The following is a 24988-nucleotide window of genomic DNA, read 5'->3' as shown; positions in this document are numbered from 1 at the left end:
AAGATGGGTCTACATTGGGCAGCCAGAACTTCATCCTCAGGGAAGCCTGAGTGATAGCATAGCTCATGTGCATCAGGATGACCCCTCATGCAGGTAGGGGAGTTGAAGTACTTATTCTTCTATTGAGAGTCATTGATTGAGGAGAGCTGGGGTGGGAGTAATTCCTCAGAACTTCTGCACTTTGCTCTACAATAGGCCCTCGGTACAGCCTATTGCTACAATGGATATTTTTTCCAGACTTTTCGTTAGAATGACTATATAATGACCCACCTCAGTCTTGTTCCCTCTGGGTTATCCCACATTAGAGTACAGTGCAAAGGGTAATTCCTTTGCCTATGATCCTCATGCCCAACTTTGTGTGTCTCTCTTTTCCTGCTCTGGGCCTTGCCTTATTGTCTTAGGAAGCTCAGGTTCCCCAGTATAGTCCTGGGCCTGGCTGACCCAGGTTCAGTCATTGAAGACCAAATGCAACCAGGGGGAGCATTGATCTAAAGGTGAGGGTAAGTGGACAGCTCCTGGGAAGCCACCAGGGGTGGAGGGGTCTCTATTCTCTGGACAGTGAAGGTTCTTGGCTTTCAAAAATGCCCCTGGAACTGGGACATTGTGGGCTTGGCCTTTACCTCTCAGTGTTGCACTGCCACCATGATTGCCATGGGTAGTGTGACAACCCCTCACCTGGGGAAGATGAGAGGAAGGGTGGAAGTTTGTTCGGAAACTGTCTTTATGCTGCCAACATGAAGGAGGAGAAGTTGAGCTTCATTGTCATTTGTTTCTAGTTCCTTCTTGTTCGCCTTCAGAGCTGGGAAAGACCTGGTGCTGCTGCATAGCAAAGCCACTCTTTTGATTGATTCTTTTACTCAAAATTAAACTTTATGACACTCTTAGGCCTGGGATGTGTGGCTTCAAGTTGGGCTACGAGGGTTGAAGCAGGGAGGAAACTGATTAGACATGTCCATGTTGTCTCTGTTAGCCAAATGCAAGGTGGTTATCACTTTCAACCAAGGACTCCGGGGAGGGCGTGTGGTGGAGCTGAAGAAAATAGTGGATGAAGCTGTGAAGAATTGTCCAACTGTCCAGCATGTCCTGGTGGCTCACAGGACAGACAACAAGGTCCACATGGGGGATCTGGACATTCCCCTCGAGCAGGTGGGTTTACTTTACTTTGTGTAGTTTGAGATTAACAGGGTTAATTACCAGAAGAAATTGGTTAACAGGGTCTGGGGTTGGGCTGTAGTTCTCAATCGTGGTTCCCTACAGGTATCAGGGTTCCTTTGTTGTATTCACCACCACCACCACCCCCCCCCCCCCGCCACTTTTTTTTCATGCTGAGAATTGAACCCAGATCCTTGTGCATACTAAGCATGTCTCAATTTCTGAGCTAAACGTACAGTCCAGAACCATCTTTTTATGTTGTGTCTTCTCTGCATTTGGAATTGAACCTGGGCAGACCAGAGAAAGGGCTCTTAATCTGTTCTGCCGAGTCCCACTGCAGCTGGGGAAATGGTGTTCTCAGGGAAGCTGAATGAAGGGGAGAGACTAACTGCCCTGTATCTGCTGTGTGTTTCTTCTCCCTTCTAGGAAATGGCCAAAGAGGCCCCTGTGTGTACCCCAGAGAGCATGGACAGCGAGGACATGCTCTTCATGCTATACACCTCAGGAAGCACTGGTTCCCCCAAGGGGCTCGTCCACACCCAGGCAGGCTACCTGCTGTATGCTGCCCTGACTCACAAGGTAGAGCCTGTGTGAGGGGGTAGACTGAGGATGGGTACTGCCATGCCACCAGCAGGCTCTGGGCAGGGTTGGGAGGTATGCAGTTAAGGCTGGAATTCCTCCTGTGTTGGGATGATGCCTCTTGATGTGATATGGTGTTTTGTTATGGTGTACTCATAAGCAGGGCCACTGTGAGTCATGCCATTGAGATAGTGGAGCAGGGATGTATGCTTGTGAGACAAGACAGGGCCCTTCATCCAAGCCTGACTGTGGCCCTGCAGTCCTCTAACCTGCCCCCACTCCTCAGTCAGCTCGATGCCTGTGGGATGGAGCCTCCCTGGCTCTGACATTAGGCTGATGCTGCTCATCAGCAGGGCTGTGTTCTGATGCTCTGGGCCCAGGCACTTCTGACTTCATGAGTCCCTTGCTCCATATGAAATGTAAAAACTTGTATATTACAACTCTATTGGGGAAATACAAGAGTCTAAACAACAGAAATTTGCAAGGACTGGGGGTGTGACTTAGTGGTAGAGCACATGCTTAGTGTGTGTGAGGTCCTGGATTCCATCCCAGAACTGAACAATCCCAGCTATTCCAGGCTGAGGCAGAAAAATTATAAATTTAAGGCTGGCCTGAGCAACTTAGACCCTGTCTCAAAATATTAAAAAAGGACAAGGGGTATAGCTCAGTGGCAGAGCACTTACCTAGCATATGCTGTAACCTCGGGAAGCACCGGTACCCCCAAGGGGCTCATCCACACCTGCTGTATGCTGCCCTGACTCACAAGGTAGAGAGGCCTGTGTGAGGAGGAGGGCTGAAGATGGGTACTGCCAGGCCCTGGGTTCTATCTCCTGCTCATTTCAAAAGTAAAATTTAAAAAAAAAATTACATTTATAAGGAAACTTAAATTACTATGTGGAAATTGCATTATAGTGGGCCACAACTTTTGCAGTATAAATCAATGATAGAGCATATTTTTTGTTCCAATAAATGCATTTGCAAAACAGTACTCGTTTAAATGTGGATGGGTGGGGAATAGTGATTTAGTAGGGTATTCGTAGTTACCTTGGGGAGTAGCTGACATGTCCCATGTGGACTTGAGTTTTGAGCTACCATCTGTGGACTAAACTGTGTTGTAAAAAGCCAACTTAACTCTTGCTGGTGGCAGTGGTGAAGGGAACTGACTGGCTCAGATGACCTGGAAGTCTAGGCCCATATAAGCAGAGCTTGGAGGCTGACTTGGCTGGTGGCATCTTTCCCTGCCTTGGCAATCTTGTATTGAAGGTGAGTTTCCCAGCCGGGCTGACCCAGGAGCCAGAGAAAGCCTCAACAGTCTCAGAAATATCTTGGCTGGGTTGGGGTTCAGAGTTAATTCTGACTTGGTCACTATGGGTAGCAGTAAGGGTAAGATGGAAAATTCTGACTGGGCAGGCTGAGTCTCTTGGGGAAGTGCCTCCTGGAGATGAAAGTGAGGTGAGGAGGTTTCCCAGAGGGAATTACAGAGGGAAAGAGAAGGAAGTGCTAGAGCACAGAACTTATGCCCCGCACATTGACAGTGAGGCAGAAAGACAGATGTGGTACAGAACCAGCTGAGCAGATCATATGTCATGCTGAACATGAATATATATTAACATATTTACCTCTAGCTGCTGGCTGACTTTGTATGAGTCCCTGGACCTTTCTTGACCTCAGTTTGCTCATCTGAAACCCGACTCCTCCTCAATTCCTAGTAGGGATGTTACAAAGCTTGGCAGATTGTGTAAGTAAAAATGTTTTGGAACACATAATCACTGAGACCCAGTGCCAGGAAAGTCAAAGTGGATCTGTTTCTATCAATTTATATAAAACATACATTAGGGAAGCTGCAAATGTGGTGAGATTCTTTGTTATTTGTGTTTTCTTTCTTACTTTCTGTACTGGAAATTGAAACCAAGGACACTCTATCACTGAGCAACATCTTCAACTATTTTATTTTTATTTTTTAAATTTTGCCTTAGGATCTGGCATAGTTATTGAGGTTCTTGATAAATTGCCCAGCCTAGCCTTGAACTTGTGATCCTCTTGTCTCAGCCTCCCTATTTACTGGGATTATAGCCACCATGCCCAGCCTATTTGTGTTTTCAAAGGTTCCCCAGACACTGCTTGCATGAGCAAAAAAAGTGGGGTTATAGGCATGGGGGACATCTTTTGAATGACTTTTCAATTTGTGGAGGTTTTTTGAAGTGTAGGGAATACTTTTAAGGCTTCTATAGATAAGACTAAATATGAAAAATAATGGAAAGAGAAGTGTGTTTCTTCTCATCCATTTGATATTTAGGGACTGCCCCATGCCAGTGCTCAGGACTTCGGATGCAGGGAGACCTAGGCATCCACAAGAAAGTAGGCAACTATGCAACTTTCTCTGCTCAGTGGTAGCAACACATAGGAAAAAGATTGTTTAGGTAACTGTGAACTACCAACCAGATGTGTCCCAGCTATGCCCTGCAGTGGCTGGATTAGCTCGTGTTAATCCAAGTCTGTGTGTCCTTTACTGTAAGGTGGGATTAAGAGTCCTCACATCTGGGGATGTCCTGCAGTTCAGGTAACTGTGTTCAGGTGACTAGGTGTGTCAAGCCATTGGCGCAATATGTTGTTGGTGCCCTCATCATAATCACTGGGATGTTAGTATGTGGGCTCTTGCACAAGTGTGTGTGTGTAAGTGCATGTTTGCATGCATATAGATGTGTGTGGGTACATGTATATGTGCATATGCTTGCCTGTGTATATGTGCACATGTGTTTGTGTGTATACACATGCATGTATGCTTATACTATAGAATTAAGGCTCTTAGGGAAAAGGGTTTTTGGTTTTTGTGATTTTTTTCCTTTCTTTTTTGATATTGGAGATGAACTGGGGGTATTTTACTACTGATCTACATACTCGTTTTTTATTTTGAGATAGGGTCTTGCTAAGTTGCTTACGGCACTAAATTGCTGAGACTGGCCTTGAACTTGGTATCTTCCTGCCTCAGCTCCCTGAGTTGCTGGGATTACAGGTGTGCTGCTCGCCTGGTTTAGAATGGTTGACTCTGGAGGTGTTGGAGGTGCGAGTGATGTCTGGGGTGTATAGTGGGGTTGGGGTTCTGCCTGGCTGCTAGGCCCTTAGAGACTGATCTCCCTCCATGCACTATAGGGGGAGAATTCTGCAGTCTCATGACAGACTTGGCAATTTAGGTTCAAGTTGTATTAATAATTCTTTTGACTTTTGAACATTTTGTGATGAGGGCCACAGAATGAAAATGCATTCTTTCTTGTGGAGCCTGGAAAAATAGCTCCCTAGTTTGGAAAAATAGCTTTACCTGGCCACTTGTAAACTCCACTGAGCTATCTGCAAACCCTGGAGAAACTGACCAGCAGTCTTCAGGAGCAGGACCTGGGGGCCAACTTGACCAGAGTTTTAAAAACATCTTTTTAGAACATAGATAAAAAACTATTCAAATCAAATTAACGAGTTATAAGGCAAATGCCACTTTGGTCAAGAAATGGAATGTTACCAACCTCCCCTTTATGACCGTAGCCCCCTCTTCTATATTCCAAATAACCACTGTTCTGTGTTTTTCTTTTTATAGTTTTGTCCTATCCACAAGTTCTTCCCTGGACATTAGAGCCTACTCTTGCCTGTTATTATTATTATTATTTTTTTGGATACTGGGGATTGAACCCAGGGGTGCTCTATTACTGAGATACATTTTCAATTCTTTTTATTTTCTATTTTGAGGCAGATTCTCACTAAGTTGCTGAGGGGGCCTTGAACTTGTGATCCTCCTGCCTCATCCTCCCAGGTCAATGTAATCAAAGGTGTGTGCCACTGTGCTTGGCTGGCCCCTGTCACAATATTTTTGATGTCTTTTTAAATGAAAGGGATGGGTTCCCCTCTATCCCTTTCATTTTCTTAAACTTTGTTGTAGCACTTGGCCATTTGTCCCTGGTGTCCCTCTGTTCTCTGTGTTTCCTACAGATGGGCAGTTGGATCCTGAAACAGGATTAGGCTCTGGTTGGACACTCAGGCAGAATGAAGGAAATACAAATATCTCTCCTTGAGCTCTTAGAAGCTAATGATACTCAATTAAGTTTTGGGTCTTTTTGCCTTTTGTGTTTTGCAGCTTTTAAGGGATTTTAAAAATTGCAGCATAAAGTAATACAGGAAGGTGCCTGTGTGTGTGTGTGTGTGTGTGTGTGTGTGTGTGTGCGCGCGCGCGCGCATGTGCTGGGGATTATTCATGCTCAGTATGACTCTACCACTGAGCTATGCCCTCAGTCCAGGTGCCCATATCTTAAACAGACAACTAGGTAGTAAAGTTTTGCCTCTGAGTGTACACCTATTTCAAGAAAAGGGACATTGCCAGCTCTCCCAGACAGTTCCCACAGGCTCACACCTACTGTTTCTTATACCTGCAGTTTTGTATTTCCCTGTCTGTGCACTATATGAAGCCTCCATAATGCACTCTGTCATCCTGCCACTGGTGGCCATGGTGACTGCATCTCAGTTACAGACCAATGCACACATTGTGTGGGCATGTGGTGGGGTGGAAGGAAAAGCTCCTAATGGTCCCCCTTTTGCTTTCACAGCTTGTGTTTGACTACCAGCCAGGTGATGTCTTTGGCTGTGTGGCGGACATTGGCTGGATCACAGGACACAGCTACGTGGTGTATGGACCCCTCTGCAATGGAGCCACCAGTGTCCTTTTTGAGAGCACTCCTGTTTACCCTGATGCTGGTAAGAACTGAAGATCCTGTTTGGTTCCCGACACTACTGGTAGGGAAGGGAAAAGGCCTGCATTAAGGCATAGGCTGAGGTCTGGAAAGGGGTGGTTCTTGTGATTGACAAGACACTAAAGTGGACACTGGAGCAGCTTGGCCTTGAGCACTGCTGAGTGGACTGGCACCTAGCAGAGTGTCTTCAGGATGATTAGATGCTCAATATGAAGGAGTCTGATTATGAGCCAGAAGCTACTTCATCTCAAAACCACCCACTTGCAGTGTTCCTGTCTGTCTAACTTAAGCTGCTTGCCTTGGGCCAGTACCTCAGCACTGTCCCTCTTACCTCTGTGGGCCACCTCACCTGGCCAGATCCATCCTTTCCTTGAAGCCCAGGCCAGCTGCCCTCCTATCCTGTCCTTCCTAGCCCTTCTGCTAGACCTTTAAGGCCATGTGTGGCCTGGAGCCACCTTTGTTAAATTGAGATCACTTTGAGAACATGGTCACATCTTGCTGCCTGCGGTATCTTCTCTCATATAACATACAGTCCCCAAATAATTTGTTTTAATGTAATAGAACCATAGCAACTCTGCCTGTGGACTCTTGCCCCGAGCATTCTACAGTACATGGACTTCTTTCTTACCTCCCCTGGATCCTCTTAGCTGCCAAATGGGGCTGGATACAACCAAGGAAGAGGGTATAGGGGCAATGCTAGGGATGGAGAGTTATGGCAGGTTTGGTCTTACTTGCATTGTTTTAGGGAATGGTGTGAGTTTGGTTTTGGTGGGAGGAGGGGTCAGGTGTGTGCATGCTGGGCATACTGGGTACATGGCTTTGTGCACACACAGTAGAGACTGTGCTACCAGGGGTAAGACCACTAACTCCTTTAGGGGCCCTTTAATTTGTGACTATGTCAAAGTTTGATGTCATTTTTGAAATTCATAGTGATATCCCTTTGAGCTAATTCCTGTCTAGCTAATGTGGGGTACACATTGTGGATGTAATCATCCAAATCCAGGTGCAAACATGCTGCCTTGGATTTCGGGAGTACTGGGAGGAGGCTGCCTTTAGGACCCCTTTCTGTCAGAGACAGGTATGGGTCTCTTTTTTTGTGACTACACTACATATAGATGTCTGCCTATACCCAGCACTCAGTAACACTGGGCTTGTCTCCAGATGTGTTTAAAATATATGGTGTTTGATAGATTCTCCTATTGACTGTGGGTTTGGGCTCTTTTGTAGGTCGGTATTGGGAGACAGTGCAGAGGTTAAAGATCAATCAGTTCTATGGCGCCCCAACAGCTGTCCGGCTATTGCTGAAATATGGCGACACTTGGGTGAAGAAGTATGACCGCTCCTCCCTGCGGACACTGGGGTCAGGTGAGTGGCTTACCTTGTGGCAGGAGAAGGTCTGCCTGAGTGGGCTGTCAGAATCAGGATGGGCTTAGCGGTAACATGGGCTGTTCTTCCAGGAGACATTGGACTGGGCAGGGGGTGCTTCTGAGCAGGAGGCAGCCAACAGGAGAGTATTTCACTATTTTAGCAACAGTGGGTCTAAACTGGTAAGCATAGGCTGAATACCAGCCCTTTGGAGGCATTTTATCAAGGCAGATACTAGAATCTTAAGGCAGAGGCACTTCTTTTTTCCTTCCCATTGAGGTATAAGACATGGTAAAATGTACAAATGTCAAGGGCTTAGCTTGAGGAATGTTTACTTACAGACTTAAATTGATGACCAACACCCCAGTCAAGCTCTAGAAATAGAAGAATATAGAATAGAATACAGAAGGCTCTGTATAGTATCCCTTATCCATGACTGCTATTTGGCCTCTCTTATAGTGGGTTAATTTTTGTGGGATTTTTTTTGTTTTGTTTTGATTTTTGGCTTTTGTACTGGGGATTGAACCCAGGGGAGCTTTACCACTGAGCTATATTCCTAGCCCTTTTTATTTTTATTTTGAGATTGGGGCTCACCAAATTGCTGAGACTGGCCTTGAACTGTCGACCCTTCTACCTTAGTGTCCCCAGTCACTGGGTTTATAGGTGTGGGTCAGTGTTCCTGGTTAATTTGTGTGTTTTGGATTTTGTATAAATAGGCAAAGAGCTGTGTGAGTCATAGAGGTTTGTTTATTTTCACAGCTCTGTGGTATCCCATTGCATGGATATACCATAATTTATTATCCATTCTACTCTTGAGGGCAGTTTATAGTTTCTGTTATGAACAGAGATGCTATGATTGTATGTGTCCACTTTTGGTGGGTATTTACACTCTTTTTTTTTGGGTGGGGTACTGGTGGTTGAACTCAGGGGCACTTGACCACTGAGCCACACCCCAACCCTATTTTGTATTTTATTTAGAGACAGGGTCTCACTGAGTTGCTTAGCACCTCACTTTTGCTGAAGCTGTCTTTGAACTTGTGATCCTCCTGCCTCAGCCTCTCAATCATATGCCACCAACCCAGCTCTACACTCATTTTTGTGTAGTGTGTCAAGAGTCAAATTTTGGGGTGATAGGGTAAATGTATATTTATTATTTTTATTTTTTGTTACTCAGCATGGATCCCAGGCCTTCATGTATTCTAGAAAGCTACATCCCCAGCTCTATATTTAGCTTTAAAATATTTGGTTCAATGATTGTCTAAAGTAGTTGTATTAGGCATGGTTAGTCTTAAATATTAATAAATATGTCTCAATTCCCCCTCAAAAAAATTCTGTACCAAACTGTTTTCCTATAGTGTATGTGATACTTGTGTCTCCCACATTCTTGGTGATTTTTTGCTTTTTGACCTCCTAGTAGTGAAAACACCTTGGTATCTTTTATATTTCTCTGATGACCACAAACATGATAACTTGTTTTTCAGGTCTCCCCAGATGTCCTTTAGAAAAATTACAGAGCTGTTTCCCCCTTGACAATCTCTTCCTTTTAGTTTCAGGTTTATTTGAGATCTTTTAATTTCTTTTTTCTTTCATGTGTGGATTTAGTGGGAGAACCTATCAACCATGAGGCTTGGGAGTGGCTCTACACGGTGGTGGGGGACAGCAGATGTACGCTGGTGGACACATGGTGGCAGACAGGTGAGAATATCCCTGAGGAGAAGGAGACATGGTCTGGGGGTGCTGGTCTCAGTATAAGCCTTGATTCTGGAGGGTCTATTGGTGAAGCTGAGACCAAGGTTTGAGCTGTCAGAAGGAAGTGTGATGAGTACCACGTGCATGAGTCTCTTCGACACATGGCTGCTGTTTCACAGCTGTTAAGATTGTGTGTAATGACTTCTGAGCCTCAGTTTCCTCACTTGTAAAGTGAGTACTCCCTCACAGGCTCTGGGTGAGGATGAAGTGAGACGACACAACTCAGGTATGTGGCCCAGGCCTGGCATGTAGTAAGTGCTCAGTATTCACTTCTCTCTTTAGGGGCCCCTTCCTGCCTTGCCTCGCCTCACTTTCCTTTCCTTCTCCTTCTCCCTTCTTCTTTCCTATTTCCTTCCCTCTCTCCTTCCAGCCTTCCTTCCCTCCTTTCCTTCCTTCCTCTCTTTCTCCCCTTCTCTTTCTTCCCTCCCTCCCCTTCCACCCTTTCTTCCTTCCTTGTTGCTAGAAATCCAACCCAGGGTCTCTCACATGCTAGGCAAGCACTCTATCACTGAGCTACATTCCCAGCCCCAAGGGGCCCTTTTCTGAACACTGGTACATCTGATGGGGACAGGGCACTGTGTTACAAGAGACCATAAGTTTAAATTCCAGTGGGAGAAGGAAGTGTTTCTGTGGGTATTTTGTTTTGATCTGTCCCCACCTCTCTGGGATGTCTGACGTACTGGGATGTTTGGGCAAGAGGTCACTGCTGATAAAATAATGCAACTCTCCAAGGTCTCGATCTTCAAGTAGCCAGCAAGTGAGATGTTCTGAATAGCACATTTCTTATTCATTCAGAAAGTCACAGATGGAGATTCTTTTACAGCTCAGTCTCGGGATGCATTTCCATGCAGATAGAGACGAGTGGGAGAGATGACACGAGGACAGGCTTTATGGGCCTCTCTTATTTGTTGGGTCAAATGGGCACTGACCCAGAGCAGTTTTTTTCCTTCATATTACTATGTAAGTGAGTGGACTCTGCCCTCTCCTATTTCACACAGGGTCTGACACAGAAGGGACCCTGAGCGGAAGGTGGCCTCTGCCCCAGCTGCAGAATGTGGAGTTTCCAGGACTGAGCCCTGCATTAGGGTTCTGCTTGTGTCCCTGTGGAGGGACCCAAACCCAAGCCTAGTTTGCCCCAGCCAGGCGCGGTGGTACATACCTGTAATTCTAGCGGCTAGGGAGGCTGAGGCAGGAGGATCATGAGTTCAAAGCCAGTCTCAGCAACAGTAGGGCACTAAGCAACTCAGTGAGACCCTGTCTCTAAATAAAATACAAAAAAGGGCTGGGGATGTGGCTCAGGGGTTGAGTGCCCTGAGTTCAATCCCTGGTACAAAAAAAAAAAAAAGTTTTTGTGCTCCAGAAAGCATGGTCCCATCCACCTCCCACTTTGGCAGAGCACAGAGGAGGTGTCACATGTCCTTTGAGGAATATAGTCTGGACAAACTTGTCACTGACTCCCAAGCTAATCTGGCCTTTCTTCTCATTATCCTTGCAGAAACAGGAGGCATCTGCATTGCACCTCGGCCTTCAGAAGAAGGGGCAGAAATCCTCCCTGGCATGGCGATGAGGCCCTTTTTTGGCATCATCCCTGCTCTCCTGGATGAGAAGGTGTGTGAGGGCCCTGTAGAGGTTGTTCCTCTGCACACACACCTAACTGCAATCACCAGGCATCCTCCTGCTGCCCCTGTCTGTTCTACTCTCCTTTCCCTCATTGTGTGCACCCAGGGTCTGGCCTCTAAAGCACAGACCAGAGTCTCCATGCAGCCCTTATGCTGTCCCCTCTCAGAGAGACATTTGATGGCATCACAGCATAGAGCGAGCCCAGGGCTTTCCTTAGGTGCCTCTGGAGGAAAGTTTGAGGCAGTTCTACTTGGACCCTGGCTTGTCATTTTTCTGCTTCAAGCCAAGCTGATTTTCAGTTCCTTGATTATCAGTCTACCCAGTCTCTCACACATGTCTCCCTGGGTCTGTAGGGAAATGCCATAGAGGGCAGTGATGTCTCTGGGGCCCTGTGCATCTCCCAGGCCTGGCCAGGAATGGCTCGGACTATCTATGGCGACCACCAGAGATTCATAGATTCCTACTTCAAGGCATATCCAGGTGAGTGTGCTGAAGAAGGGACTCTCATGCCTATCCCATAGATTCATGGAATCGTATTTCCATGGATTACTGAAATGTTTTAAGTTAATAGCAGTTGAGTGCATTGCAATGCAGTGGTTAAGAATAGGCCCTCTGGGGGCATGAATTTAAATCCAGCCTTCTTTCCCTTTACCTCCCTGACATTTCTTATCTCTACCATGCAAGTCAGTCCCACCTCAGGGGCCTGTGTGGGGCTTGGTGGACATGGGTGTGAATCCCGTAAGCACAGCACCTGGCCCATAGTGGGCATCCTGTTAGCTATTAGGAAAGATGAATGAAGAAACCATTTTGGAAAACTGTCATAAAGGCTGGGAGTTTTCTTGCAGTTTACTTTTTTTAAAAAAATATTATTCTAATTAGTTGTACATGATAGTAGAATGCACTTTGACACATCATACATAAATGGAGTATAAGTTCTCATTCTTCTGGTTGTACATGATGTAGAATTACACCGGTCATGTAGTCATACATGCACATAGGGTATTAATGTCAGACTCATCCTATTATCCTTTCTACTCTCTATCCCCCTCCCCTCCCTTCACTCCCCTCTGCCTAATCCAAAGTGACTCTATTCTTCCCAACACCCCCCCCCTCTCCTGCACACTGTGGATTAGCATCTACATATCAGAGAAAACATTCAGCCTTTGGATTTGGGGGATTGGCCTTATTTCGCTTAGTATGATAGTCTCCAGCTCCATTCATTTACCTGCAAATGTCATCATTTCATTATTCTTTAAGTCTGAGTAATATTTCATTGTGTATGTATACCACATTTTCTCTATCCATTCATCTGTTGAAGGACACCTAGGTTGGTTCCATAGTTTAGCTATTGTGAGTTGAACTGCTATAAGCATTGATGTGGCTGCCTCACTATAGTATGCTGATTTAAGATCCTTTGGGTATAAACCAAGGAATGGGATAGCTGGGTCAAATAGTGGTTCTATTCCAAGTTTTCTGAGGAATCTCCATACTGCTTTCCATAATGGTTACACCAATTTGCAGTCCCACCAGCAATTTATGAGTGTACCTTTTCCCCCACATCCTTGCCAACACTTATCGTTGTTTGTCTTCATAATAGCTGCCATTCTGACTGGAGTGAGATGAAATCTTTGAGTAGTTTTGATTTGCATTTCTCTAATTGCTATAGATGTTGAAAATTTTTTTAATATATTTGTTGACCAACCAAATTTCTTCTTCTGTAAAGTATCTTTTCATTTCCTTAGCCCACTTATTGATTGGGTTACTTGTTTTGGGAGGTTAAGTTTTTTGAATTCTTTATATATCCTGTAGATTAATGCTCTATTTAAGGTGCAGTTTACTTTTATTTTTTTCTTGGTTTGCTTTTGTGTTATTGGATCAGAAGTGTATATGAACACCATCTTCCCTATCTTTTTGAAACCAGTAATTTTCTCAATAAATCTTAAGCTTAGGGAGCTGAGACTCATCATTTGGGAGAAGCTTCTTGAAGGCAATACTTGTCTATGTTCTGCTTCCTGGACTTATGCAGTCTTCACAGGATCAATGTTCTGTTGTTCAGTGCCACCTGCCCCTTCACTAGAACACAGCCAAGTGGTACTATTTAGAGATGTCTGCATTAGGAGTTGACAGGAAGGCCAGGAGGTCAGGAATTCAGCCATGCACTGGACTTCAGTTTGGGTCTGTAGAGTGAGGTTGGAACATGGGTCCCTCTGTTTCTCATGGAAGCTGGAAGTTCTGTGGGTTCTGGTTTCAAGTTCTTGGTGCTGTTCCCCCTGCTGTGGTGCAGGCTATTACTTCACAGGAGATGGGGCTCACAGAACTGAGGGTGGCTATTACCAGATCACAGGGCGCATGGATGACGTCATCAACATCAGTGGCCACCGCTTGGGGACCGCGGAGATCGAGGATGCGATGGTGAGCTTGGCCTGGACCTTCTCCTTTGCCCCTGCACCTCTGTGATGCCTCTCTTGACCTCTGAGTTGGGATGGGAATGTGCAACCTGAGTTACCTTCGGCACCCTGGGGTCACCATGTTTTGTACTTTTCTTCTCTGTCATGCACAGGCTGACCACCCTGCAGTGCCGGAAACTGCTGTCATTGGCTACCCCCATGACATCAAAGGGGAAGGTAAGTGGCTGCAGGATACACTCTTCTTTGATTCCTGATCTCATGCCCATCACAGGAACCATAATAAAAGGAGTAGACCTGCTCCCTTCCCCTCCCACCCCTCTGCCCTATCTAGAGTTTATCTATTCCTCCCATGTTCCCTCTCCCGACCCCACTATGGGGTTAGAAATGATGGTGGAGTGTGATGGACATTATTATCCAGAGTACATGGATGAAGGCACAAATGGTGTGAATAGACTTTGTATACAACCAGAGATATGAAAAATTGCGCTCTATATGTGTAATAAGAATTGTAATGCATTCCGCTGTCATATATAAATAAAAAAATAATTTAAAAAAAGGAGTAGACATGGAGGGCAGGACAAGTTTTTTTTTTTTTTTTTTTTTTTTTATGGGTGAAGCTGTTGTTTTTCTTCTCAAGTGGAGATTTTGGCTGAGGAATCTGGACATTGTGCGTGTTAGGCTAGAGTGAATTCTGAAATACCCAGGCTTCACTGACCTTTAAGGACACTCTTTCACAAGAAGCTGTGACCTGTTTGGCCCTTGGCTGGTCTTGAGAAATTTCCTCCTGCACTGTTCAAGCCCTGTTACAGAGAGTTCATAAGAAAATGTCCGGCCATATTAGTCCTCCCCTGTTCACCTGCTTGGTCACAATGTTCGTGTCAGCTCTGCTTTTGCCATGTCTGTATGTCACAGTACAGGAGCAGTGTGCTGGGACTCTGGAGAAACCTGACCCATGATTCCCATTGCATGTTGACATGCAGGGGGAGGTAAAATGAGTGATCGGAATGGTATTCTCTACTGAGGACACACTTTGTTCCAAAGCCTGCTGATTCCGAAGTGGCTGTGTCTGGGGAAGGGCAGGAGTGCTGGAGTATTGTAAAGCCAGGTCAACAGTGGCCACACTGACCTGGTATAGTGTGACCCAGACATATGCTGATCCTATTCCAGGACACTGCTGGATAGGCAGACCTCTTCTGCCCTACCCAGTAGCCTGGGATTGAGTGTTTACCTTCCTTCTTTTGGGGACATCCTGTGTCACAACTTGTCCCAAATATCACATGCCTCCCTGCCACATTTGTGTTCCACTGTTCCACTATTTACTCCAACTACTTTATTTTATTTTTATTTGCTTTGGTGTCGGGCTCTGAACCCAGGGCCTCATGTATGCTAAGCATATGCTCTACCACTGAGCTACAACTCAATCCTTCAAGTACTTTCCTCAAATTGACCCATTGTAGAATTTAAAATTTATTTAAATGCTTTAAAAACAGCATTTTCAGTTGCCTTGATGTGCTGATGAGGCTGCTGTGGCATTGTTAATAGGAGATTGGAATTGTTAATGGGAGAGCTGTGAGTGGCAGTGCCCAGCAGAGGTGTGGGCTGGACATAATTAGGGTGGGAAGAGAGTGAAGATAGGAAAGTTCTTCACATATGACTTGGGTAACTTCTAAAGGGACCTCACACTGGCAGGAGTCTAGACCCCACCTCTGGAGATCCTCAGAACTGGTACATTTCTGGAGTCTGGAAACTGTGGGAGCTGAGTGTGTCTGAGTCCCATGGCTGAGCAGTGCTTCCTGCTCAGGGTCTGGGGCCCTGAGAGGACAAAGGTATTGCTGAAAGGGGCTGGTGATCCCAGGTACCTTCTGCCCTGTCCTGGGGGTTCATCAGCCCCTGGAAAAACCCCAGAAAATAAGTGCAAAGTCAGGGAAGGTACATTGGAAAGCAAACTTGGAACAAAATGTAGGGGTATGTGATAGTCACTACCTTTCACAGGGCAGCTTAAGGTCTGGCAGATCATGTTGGGGTTGTCCTCTCCTGGGGTGGCATAGCCCAGGATGCAGGTGTCTCTGAGGCTCTTTCAGAGGAGAGAGTCTTGGCTGCAGGGCACCTGACTCAGTGCTTTCAGGGCTCTTGGGCTCTTTCCATACCCATCAGCAGCTCTAAGCATTTTTGCTCATCCTAAGCAAGTCTTTATTACCTGGCCTTTCAATACCTGCCAGGCTGTTGGGATAAAATGTACATTTCATGGGTGTAATGATACGTATTTTCTTGGTTTCTAACAAATTTAAACATCTCTTTATCTGTAATCTATGAGTAACCCATTAAGTTCTTGGTTAGCCCCCAGAGCTGATTGTCAATGCTGTTATGTATCCATCAACACACCCTCTATTTTGCACTTGGTCTGAGTGAGGGGAGCCCCAGTTTAATTAAGTTTAGTTTAATTAAGACTAGTTTAATTAAGACTCAGACCCTTTGAGCCTCTGACCAGGGTCTCATGCCTCTGACCTCTGATATCCTGGGCCTTATCCATTTCCTTCTAACTCTTAACTGTTTCTTCCTTCCATGTGGTTTCCTCTATTGAGGAAATAAGAACTCAATAGTCCAGGCCCACTTCCAATCCCATATCAACTAATAGGATGACAGAAATGGGGTTCTTTCCAGTAAAGATCTCACAACCTCATGGATGGGGGTAGTAGGACTGACAACAAACTTTACACAGCAAGTACCATAACTAGTTTTACGGGCAGAGTCAGGAAAAGTATCACAGAGTACAAAGGGGCTGAACTGGGTCTTGAGGGATGAATAGGAGTTTGCCAGGTGATTTGCATAGGCAAAAGCTATACTTGCCTGCAGATTATAGTTTGTTTGGGAAATAATCATTTACTGATGGATTTAACAAGCATTTATTAAGCATCTGTTGTGTTCAGTGCATGGTATCAGAGCTGGGGACACAGCAGGGATAAAATAGAGTGTTAACATTTAGGGAACCATCAGCAGAGGGGAGAGAAAAAAATAAACATGGTCAATGAGGAAACTACATAGTGTATTAGGTGAGATATGTGCTGGCAGAAGAATGAATTAAGATGAGGGGAATTAGTGCAGGAATTAACAGGCAAATGAACCGTAAAAAGAGCTACACACATGTATATAGAAACTTAATGTATGAGAGAAAGGATGTTACAAGTCAGTGGGAAGGGACAGGGTATCACAAATGGTGTTGGAGAAGTGACTATTCATGTGGAGAACAATAGGATTAGATCCTTGTGTGATAGTGGAATCCACTGTACATCCTTTCTGTAACTTGCTAGGATATTGAGAAGCAAAACCTAGCATTTGCACTAAGATATGGGTTGGCCAGGGCTGCCCAGCAGAGTTTTTTGTCATGATGAAACTGTTCCATATCTATATCTGCTCTGTGCAGCAGAGCAGCCCCTGTCACATGTGGTATCTATTAGCACTCAAAATGTGGTTCATGCATTTGAGGAATGCGTTTGTAATTTAATTTAATGTAAAATAAACAGCCACTGTGGCAAGGCTGCTATATTATATTGGCTACATACTCATGAGGCTGGTGCCCACCAACCTTGTCTGTGTCCATCAGCCCACATCACGGGTTCTCGCACAGCTGAGCCAACAGTAGCTAATTCACACGACAGTATATGTCGTGCCAAACTGTCAACCACATGAATGCCCTTCCAGGGTGCTTGTGATCAAGTAATCACTGCCACTTTGCCATGCAACGGTCATACATCTTTAGGGCTGCAAGGAAACCAGCTGCCATAGTGTCACCAACGTAGGGTTTAAAGATCTTTTGGATTTATGGTAGGTTATACAAAACATTCTGCTTCGTGAGGTATCTTGTAGTGTCCAACACCCTCAAACCTTTGCTTTCCTTCCAGCTGCATTTGCTTTCATTGTGTTGAAAGATGATGTGGGTGACGCGGACATGGTGGTGAGTGAACTCAAGTCTATGGTGGCCACCAAGATTGCCAAATACGCCGTGCCTGATCAGATTCTGGTGAGTGGATGGCACTGCTCATTTTAAGCCTACTTCCCCAAATGATCAAATAGTGATGCTTTTGTGAGTGTATTTCTTCTTTACAGTTAAAACTGACATTAGTAGTATTTTCCCTGGATGATAGATGAGAACGAAAAGAGACAGGGAGGATCTGTAGCATCCAAAGCTTATGGCACTTATCTGTTTAGGAGAGTTCTGGGCAAGATTAGATGTTCTTGTACTTTGGCATTTAGAGGCTGGTTACAGTTGCAGTACTAGGTAGTAAAGAATACTAGAAATATTATTTTATTTTCTGCAAAAAATAAAATAATATTTCTAGTATCTGGGTATCTGTGTTAGCTTTCCTTTTCTGTGACAAAATACCTGAGATAATCAACTTAGAAGGATGAAAGGTTTATTTTGGTTCACAGTTTCAGAGATTTCCACCCATGGTTGGTTGGGCCTGTAGTGGCATAGTACATCATGGGCAGGGAGCACATGGTGGGGCCAAGCTGCTCATGTCATGGCAACTGGGAAGCAGAGAGAGAGAGAGGGGCCAGGGTTCTGAAATCTCCTTCTAGGTCACACTACCAGTGACCTGAGTTCCTTCTACTGGGTCCCACCTCTTAAAGGTTCTACCCTCTCCCAATAGCACCACAGGCTTGGGGCTAAGTCTTCAACACATGGCCTTCAGGGGATGTTTATGATGCAGATCAAAACAATATTGAATTTAGGGCCTTGTGCAAACTAGGCAAGTGTTCTACCACTGAGCCACACCCCAGCCAAATAAGGGATATTAGATAAAGAGACATGTGGAAAATACCAGAATTTTCCAGCCCTGTGTAGTTTTTCTGAACACATCTCCAGGTGCCAGTGAGGGAGATCACTCATCTGAAAGATCTAGGGGGCAGAACCAGGCCACCTTTTCATCCCTTTAGCTTTTCTCATTCCTTTCTTCATTAACTTTTTCCCTACTACGATTCCTGAGTTGCTGATTGTCCTCTGGAGCAGAAGGGGCCTAGCTTCATTTGGTATTATTCACAATACTGGCCTAATGACTAGAGTTTTTAGGTGAAGTGAAATGTTTCCAAAGGCAGAGTTGCTAAAGGTGTTAAAAGATGTCACATTTATGAAGCCCTGGGTTCACTCCCCAGCACCAAAGGGAGGTGGGGGAGATCCCAAACACTGCTCTTAATGTATTGGCATTTGCATTGATGGACATAGCTGTTTGAAAATGCTAAATGTTAAAATTTTCAGACTTCAAGACAAAATTTTTCTGTTAAATGGTTCTCACCTCTTGTGTAAAACAGACCAACTAAGTCTCTGTCTGGGGATGGAGATAAGGTACCTGTGCTTGGATCTGCTGCTACCTGGGGAGCCTCACATGGTATAGCTGTTAGGACAGAGGTGATTCCTCAGCTGACCTGGACTGGTGTGGCCTTCAGCGAAGCCCCCCATGGTTGATGCTGTCCTTTGGGTCAATTCCAGCATTAGATCCAGGTTGTAGGAAGAGAAAGCCAGAGACTATGAACCCCATCCTTCTTTGATGTGGGCCCATATATCAGTGAGCCACTTCGAGTCCCCAGTGAGGAGTATCATTCCCCCAAGCAGAGTCCTTATCTCAGTATAGCCAGATATACCCAATTCTGATGCTTCTGCTGTCCTTACCAGGTGGTAAAGCGTCTTCCTAAAACTCGATCTGGGAAAGTCATGCGGCGGCTCCTGAGGAAGATCATCACTGGTGGAGCCCAGGACTTGGGGGACACCACCACTCTGGAGGACCCTACTGTCATCACTGAAATTCTGAGCACCTTCCAGAAATACAAAGACAAGCAGGCTGCTGCCAAGTGAGAAGGCACACTTCTACCTGGACACTCGGACTATGATCGGCACCTAGGCTCTACACGTTCTCCTCAAATGTCACCCTAAGGCTAACTCCGGTCCTAGTACATAGCCCACATGTATCGCCCAGAGTGTGAAGTGGGGCTGAAGACTCTTTCTTTCTTCTGGGGGAACCCCAGAGTTATATAACCTGTGAAGAGGTACTGTCAGATGGGGGAAGCACTTGTTACACTTATCCTGGCTTTGGTTTCCAAGAATTAAAATCATTGTCATCCACATCTGTGTCCATTTGAGACAGTACAGGGAGGCGAGAAGCCCAGTAGAGGAGCCAGCTCCCCGGACTTAAGAGCTGGAAGCAATCATTGTTTTCTGCTGATGTTCTTAGATACAAAAGGCAGAGATTTTATTTTTTTATACTTTTATATTTGGGGAGAATAATGTGCAAGCACTCAAGAGTACTGTGACGATTTCCTTATATACACTCATTGTAACAGTTATGAAGATCTCCCTTTTTGCCTCCACTGGTGAGAAACATGGGGATAATCAGAGGATGCTCTTTTTGTTTTTTAGTGTCTTTGGAAATCTGATTCACATATTTGCATAGCTATCCTAAGAACTTGCCAGCTTGTAATTCGATGTCCATTTCCTGGTGTCTATTTCTCCAGTACTTGGTTTGTGTTATAAATAGAATTAACTCCTAAGCAACAGGGTGAACATGCTCACCTTTATTTCTGAAGCTACTCCTGTGGGCATTTTTCTCCAAGATATGATCTGGAAAGGTTTCCTTCCCCCCAGATGCCTCTTGGGAGGAGGTGAACATGCTCCAAATATGTACAGCCATTCAGAGAAGCCAGTGAAAACTCAGGTGACTTGTTATAGCACTAGTGCTGCCTGACTCTTTCTGCCCTTCTTTCTGTGGTTGCAGCAATAACTACTGTGGTCCAATGATGAGACTTGGAGCTTCTAATCAAGTCTCTCTCTTTTTCAATGTGCCTTAAGTCCTCCGAACATTAGCAAAATGATGTAAATCATGAGGCCACTGAGTGCTTATTTCATGGACAGTGTACAAAACATGTGTGGGTCTGCTCACAGGTGCAGGTCATCAGGGAGCAGGGCCCTCAAGGGCAGGGAAAGGCTGTCCTATCTGCCCTACAGTGCCTTGTAGCTGTGTAGGTGTTCAGGGAGTGCTGGGGTACTGAACACCTTCTATGGACCCTTACTGTGCTGGCCTCTTAGTGATCAGGCGAGTATACTATGATCCCAGGATGTGGCAGTGGCCATAGCACGCACACTTTGAATAATGGTGCTTCTTTTACCATTAGCAACACAGAGCCACGCACTGGACTTGGTGAGCCATAGTTATGACACTGTTTATGAAATGGCTTATGTTTCTACGTTGCTGATATAAACTCTCAGGATGATCTGCAGAGGTGTTCAAATAAAGCTTTATTTTGTCCATTCTCTCATTATGGTGATGTTTTTGGTTAAGGCTAGTCTTTGTTGCTGAATGTACCCCTAGGGCCCTATTCACTCAAAAGATAACACTTAAAAATATATCTAGGCTGGGGTATAGCTCAGTGGTAGAATGCTTGCCTAGCATATGTAAAGCTCTGAGTTTGATCCCCAGGAGTGTAAAAACAAATGAACAGTCTGTTTTCTCATAGGGAGTAAATATACACTAACAGCTTACCTCTCTTTGTTATTTGACAGATTTACTTGGCTTTGAATTACTGTGCTTTCCAACACACTAGCGGTTTGTGGCTAATTAGTTATAAATTAAGTGAAATCTAATAAAAATCTAGTCCCTCAGTTATTGTACCCTCATTTCAAATGTTTAGTAGCTGCAACATGTCCACTGGGACAACAGGGAGACAAACATTCCCATCACCACACAAAGGTATAGTGTGTGGTGCTGGTGTGGAGGGTAACAGAAGTGAGGAAGGAAGCAAGATCCTGGGTAGCCAGAAGGCGAACATGAGCAGGATAGCCCACATCTAGGGTAGCCCCACTCTAGGTGTGGCAGGGGAGGATTTCTGTATCCTGCCCCAAATGCAGGAGCAGGATTTTTATCAGAACACAACTGAGCTATCTCCTGCAAAGCCTGGACACCTGCTGCCTCATAAGTCAGAGCTGGAGTGACTATTCCCAAGGGATGTTTTCTTGAGCCACTGAGTTTGGATGAGCACAGAGATGGGGTGCCCGGATGCTGGGAGGACACCTATGTGCCCATCTGAGGCAGACTGTGAATGCATGGAAGAGCAACTCACTGGGAAAAGACATGTTTTTTGCACCTTTGGATCCTGTGGGAACTAATAGTAGGATTTGCTCTTGAGTTGTGTAGCCACACACCCTTCCCCAGGCAGGGCCTCATGTGGCTATTCTGATAGAGTGTCCCTGATTTTTCTGTGGGGAGCCATCCTCACTCGGCTCTCAGTGACCCCACTCTGACTGCGAGGATGGGTTTGTGAGGATAATTTTTAGTATCACAGTCCCTGGCCTAAGTGACAGGTTCAGGCCTGGCCATGTGATACTGTCGGGGTCACTGAGGAACATAAGGACACCATGGGTAAAGGGACTACTGCCCACTCCCTGATGGATAAGGCAGGATGTGGACACCAAAGATAGGGCCTATTGGAGAAAAAGGCCACATGGGGAATGGAGCCTGAGGGATAAGCTCAGGCCCCATCAAAATGCTGGGACTCACCCTGCCCTCAGACTTCCCTTCTTGTTTTTGGTTTTCTGTCATCACTGAAATGTCCTGACAAGCACCAAAATTTGTGACACTGAGATGCAGAGAGATTAGGCAGCTACAGTGATGGCAGAGATGGGGCACCTAAGAAGTGGAGAAACAGAAAGGAACATCAGACTGGGTTTCAAAGACTGTCAGTCTGAACAATAAGTGCCCCTCAGGCCAGCATGCTAGATTACTTTTGTAATGACCACAAGCCAGGGAGGCAAATCACAAATTTAGGAAGGAGCAGTGTGTGCCTTCTAAGATAATTTCCACTTGAACTAGCTAAAGCAAAAGTTGCTGTGCTTAAAGGGAAATTCAGCTTTTTGGCATGACTAGTTCCTAAAGGAAGTATGTCCCTATTAAATTTTAAATAAAATATAACAAACAATCATGGCTAACAGTTCAACATTTCATGATTTGACTGCCACATTTTATCTAAAGATAAATTATGAGATGACGTTAGTTGTGCATTCATCCCAGTTTCATGCACAACATCTGATTTTATGGTAAAGAAAAGGTTCCATGAATTTCCCCTGTTGGAAGGGGGAGATTTGGCTGTGGGACAAGTAGAGGTTAGCCTGAGGTGTGGGAGTTCTCTGAGAGCTGATCTGCTTGTGCTGCGTCACCCGCCCTCATAATACCCCACATCAGGAAAGTGACAGAAACTTTTAAATTTATTGAGCACAGTGTGCAAGGGAGGCCCTGTGATAGGTTGTGGATCCCATGACCCTGTCTCACCCTTATGTTGCCTCTACCTCAGGTGGACATTCTTCTCCCCACTTCCTGGCAAGAGCTGGATTTGGATATAGTATGTGTTATTCAGCTTTGCACTGCTGTGACTAAAATACCCTACAAGCACAACTTAGAGGAGGAAAGATTTATTTTGGTTCATGGTTTCGGAGGATTCAGTCCATTGTTGACTGGCTCCAAGGCAGAAACTACATGGTGGAGGACGTGGCAGAGAGAAGTGCTCCACTGTTTCGGGGAGTCATCTAGTGGATCAATCCACTGATCAAATGGTTTAATCCACTGGTGAGGTCAGAGCCTCCACGATCCAATCAATCATTGCCTACGATCTCACCTCTGAAACTTGCTTGCTGCATTGGGGACCATGCTTTCAACATATAAGTGTTTGGGGGACATTCCAGATCCAAACCACAACATAGCACATCTGGCCCCACAGCCTGTGCCCTTGATACCTGTTTTCAACATGTATGGCCCCTTCCTGGGGGTTGGGGGGCTTTTGAAAGATACTGACATCTCTGTATTTTTTTAAGGCATCTTAACTGTTGAACTCTATGAATTGGTTATCTTTTCTTCTTCTTCTTTTTTTTTTTTTTCAGCACTGGAAATTGAACTCAGGGGCACTATACCACTGAGCTATATTCCCAACTCTTTTTGTTTGTTTGTCTTTTTGAGACAGGGACTCACCAAGTTTGAGGCTAGACTAGAATTCATAATCCTCCTGCATCAACCTCCAGAGTTGCTGTGATTACAGGCATTTGCCATCATGCCAGACTGAAATGCTTATCTTGGATGGGGAAAGAAGAAGTTTAAATATAGATCAAGAGAGTACTTGCCTGAAGATGATTTGTTTTTTATTTGGTAGAAGGTGTGCCAAATTGAGATTTAATAATCTCTACTCTTATAGAATTTTTTCACTTCATTTTATTTGGGAATTCTGCTGTATAACAGGATTAAACCAAACAAACATATAATTTCTGAGCTGTAAATACCAGTTGGGTTTTGTTGTTGTTGTCTTTTGCTTTTTTTGTTTTTGGTGAATGAGATTGAACACAGGGCCTCATGCATGATAAGCATGTGCTCTACTTCTGAGCTACAGCTCAGACCCCACCGGTTGGTTTATTTATTTATTATTATTATTTTTTTTGGCACTGGGGATTCAACCCAGGGGTGCTCTAAAACTGAGTTACATCCCTAGGCCCTTTTCAGACAGGGTCTGGCTAAGTTGCTGAGGCTGGCCTTGAACTTGCAATCCTCCTGCCCGAGTCTCTGGAATTTCTAGGATTACAGGCAAATGCCACCACGCCCAGTCACCACTCGTAACCATCCTATCAAAGTGAGGAAGAAATGAGTTTTTCTATGCTCCAAATGTTTGTTTTCTCTGCCCCCTGAACTTCGTTTGTTGAAACTCTAACCTCCCAAGTGATGGTATTAGGAGTTGAGCCTTTGCATGGGATTAGTACCCTAATAGAGACACCAAAAAGCCTGCTTCCTCTGTTTTCTGCCATGTGAGAATATGAGACAACAGCCAGTTGTAAGCCAGGAAATAGGTTCTTACCAGATGTCAAATCTGCCAGTGCCTGGTTTTAAACTTCCAGCTCTAGAACTGACAAATAAATCTTTTTTTAAGTTACCCAGACTATGGTATTTTGTTATAGCTGCCCAAAGTGAGACATCTTTCCTACTTCACAGTGTCCTGGGGAAAAAAATGGGAGTGGAGGGTGGGTTCTAGACTATCCTGCCAGATATACTACTGACAGAGTTCTGGAGATAAGCTGCCCCCCTCAAACTACAGATGAAGACACTGAAAAATGATGAGGCTACTTGCCCAATTGCTGACAGTTATCTTCTGGGGCTTGTGAAAATGCTCCCTTGGTAACCACAGAAACAATTAACAAACAGAGTTGCTCTGGGGTTTCTGGGCAAGGTTCCCTCTTTCTCCAGCTTCCAAGATTCCTTTTCTGTCTTTACCTGTTATTTATGTAATACTCTTTGCTAATCCAAAGAAATTGCTGCAAAGCAGATGATGGGCATCCAGTCTCCCCCAGCTATCCTGTGGCAGGGTTTG

General features: G+C 45.0%; 1 protein-coding gene across 1 annotated transcript in view; it reads left to right on the top strand.

Annotated features, from left to right (window-relative positions):
• The window catches only part of ACSS1 (acyl-CoA synthetase short chain family member 1), a 69791-nt gene extending 48888 nt beyond the window's left edge, over window positions 1–20903 (top strand). The window contains exons 4-14 of the mRNA XM_081291698.1: window positions 971–1146; window positions 1579–1731; window positions 6318–6465; window positions 7689–7826; window positions 9429–9521; window positions 11071–11183; window positions 11549–11675; window positions 13480–13607; window positions 13756–13819; window positions 17503–17621; window positions 19272–20903. Of these exons, the coding sequence (XP_081147824.1) occupies window positions 971–1146; window positions 1579–1731; window positions 6318–6465; window positions 7689–7826; window positions 9429–9521; window positions 11071–11183; window positions 11549–11675; window positions 13480–13607; window positions 13756–13819; window positions 17503–17621; window positions 19272–19451 (1439 nt within the window). The 3' untranslated portion in view covers window positions 19452–20903. The remainder of the gene's footprint in view (window positions 1–970; window positions 1147–1578; window positions 1732–6317; window positions 6466–7688; window positions 7827–9428; window positions 9522–11070; window positions 11184–11548; window positions 11676–13479; window positions 13608–13755; window positions 13820–17502; window positions 17622–19271) is intronic.
• Window positions 20904–24988: the final 4085 nt, after the last annotated feature.

This window comes from Spermophilus citellus, assembly GCF_964194105.1.
Source record: "Spermophilus citellus genome assembly, chromosome: 4".
NCBI classification, from domain to species: domain Eukaryota; kingdom Metazoa; phylum Chordata; class Mammalia; order Rodentia; family Sciuridae; genus Spermophilus; species Spermophilus citellus.
Note: the sequence above shows the minus strand (reverse complement) of the source record. Positions and strands in the feature narration are given on the sequence as shown.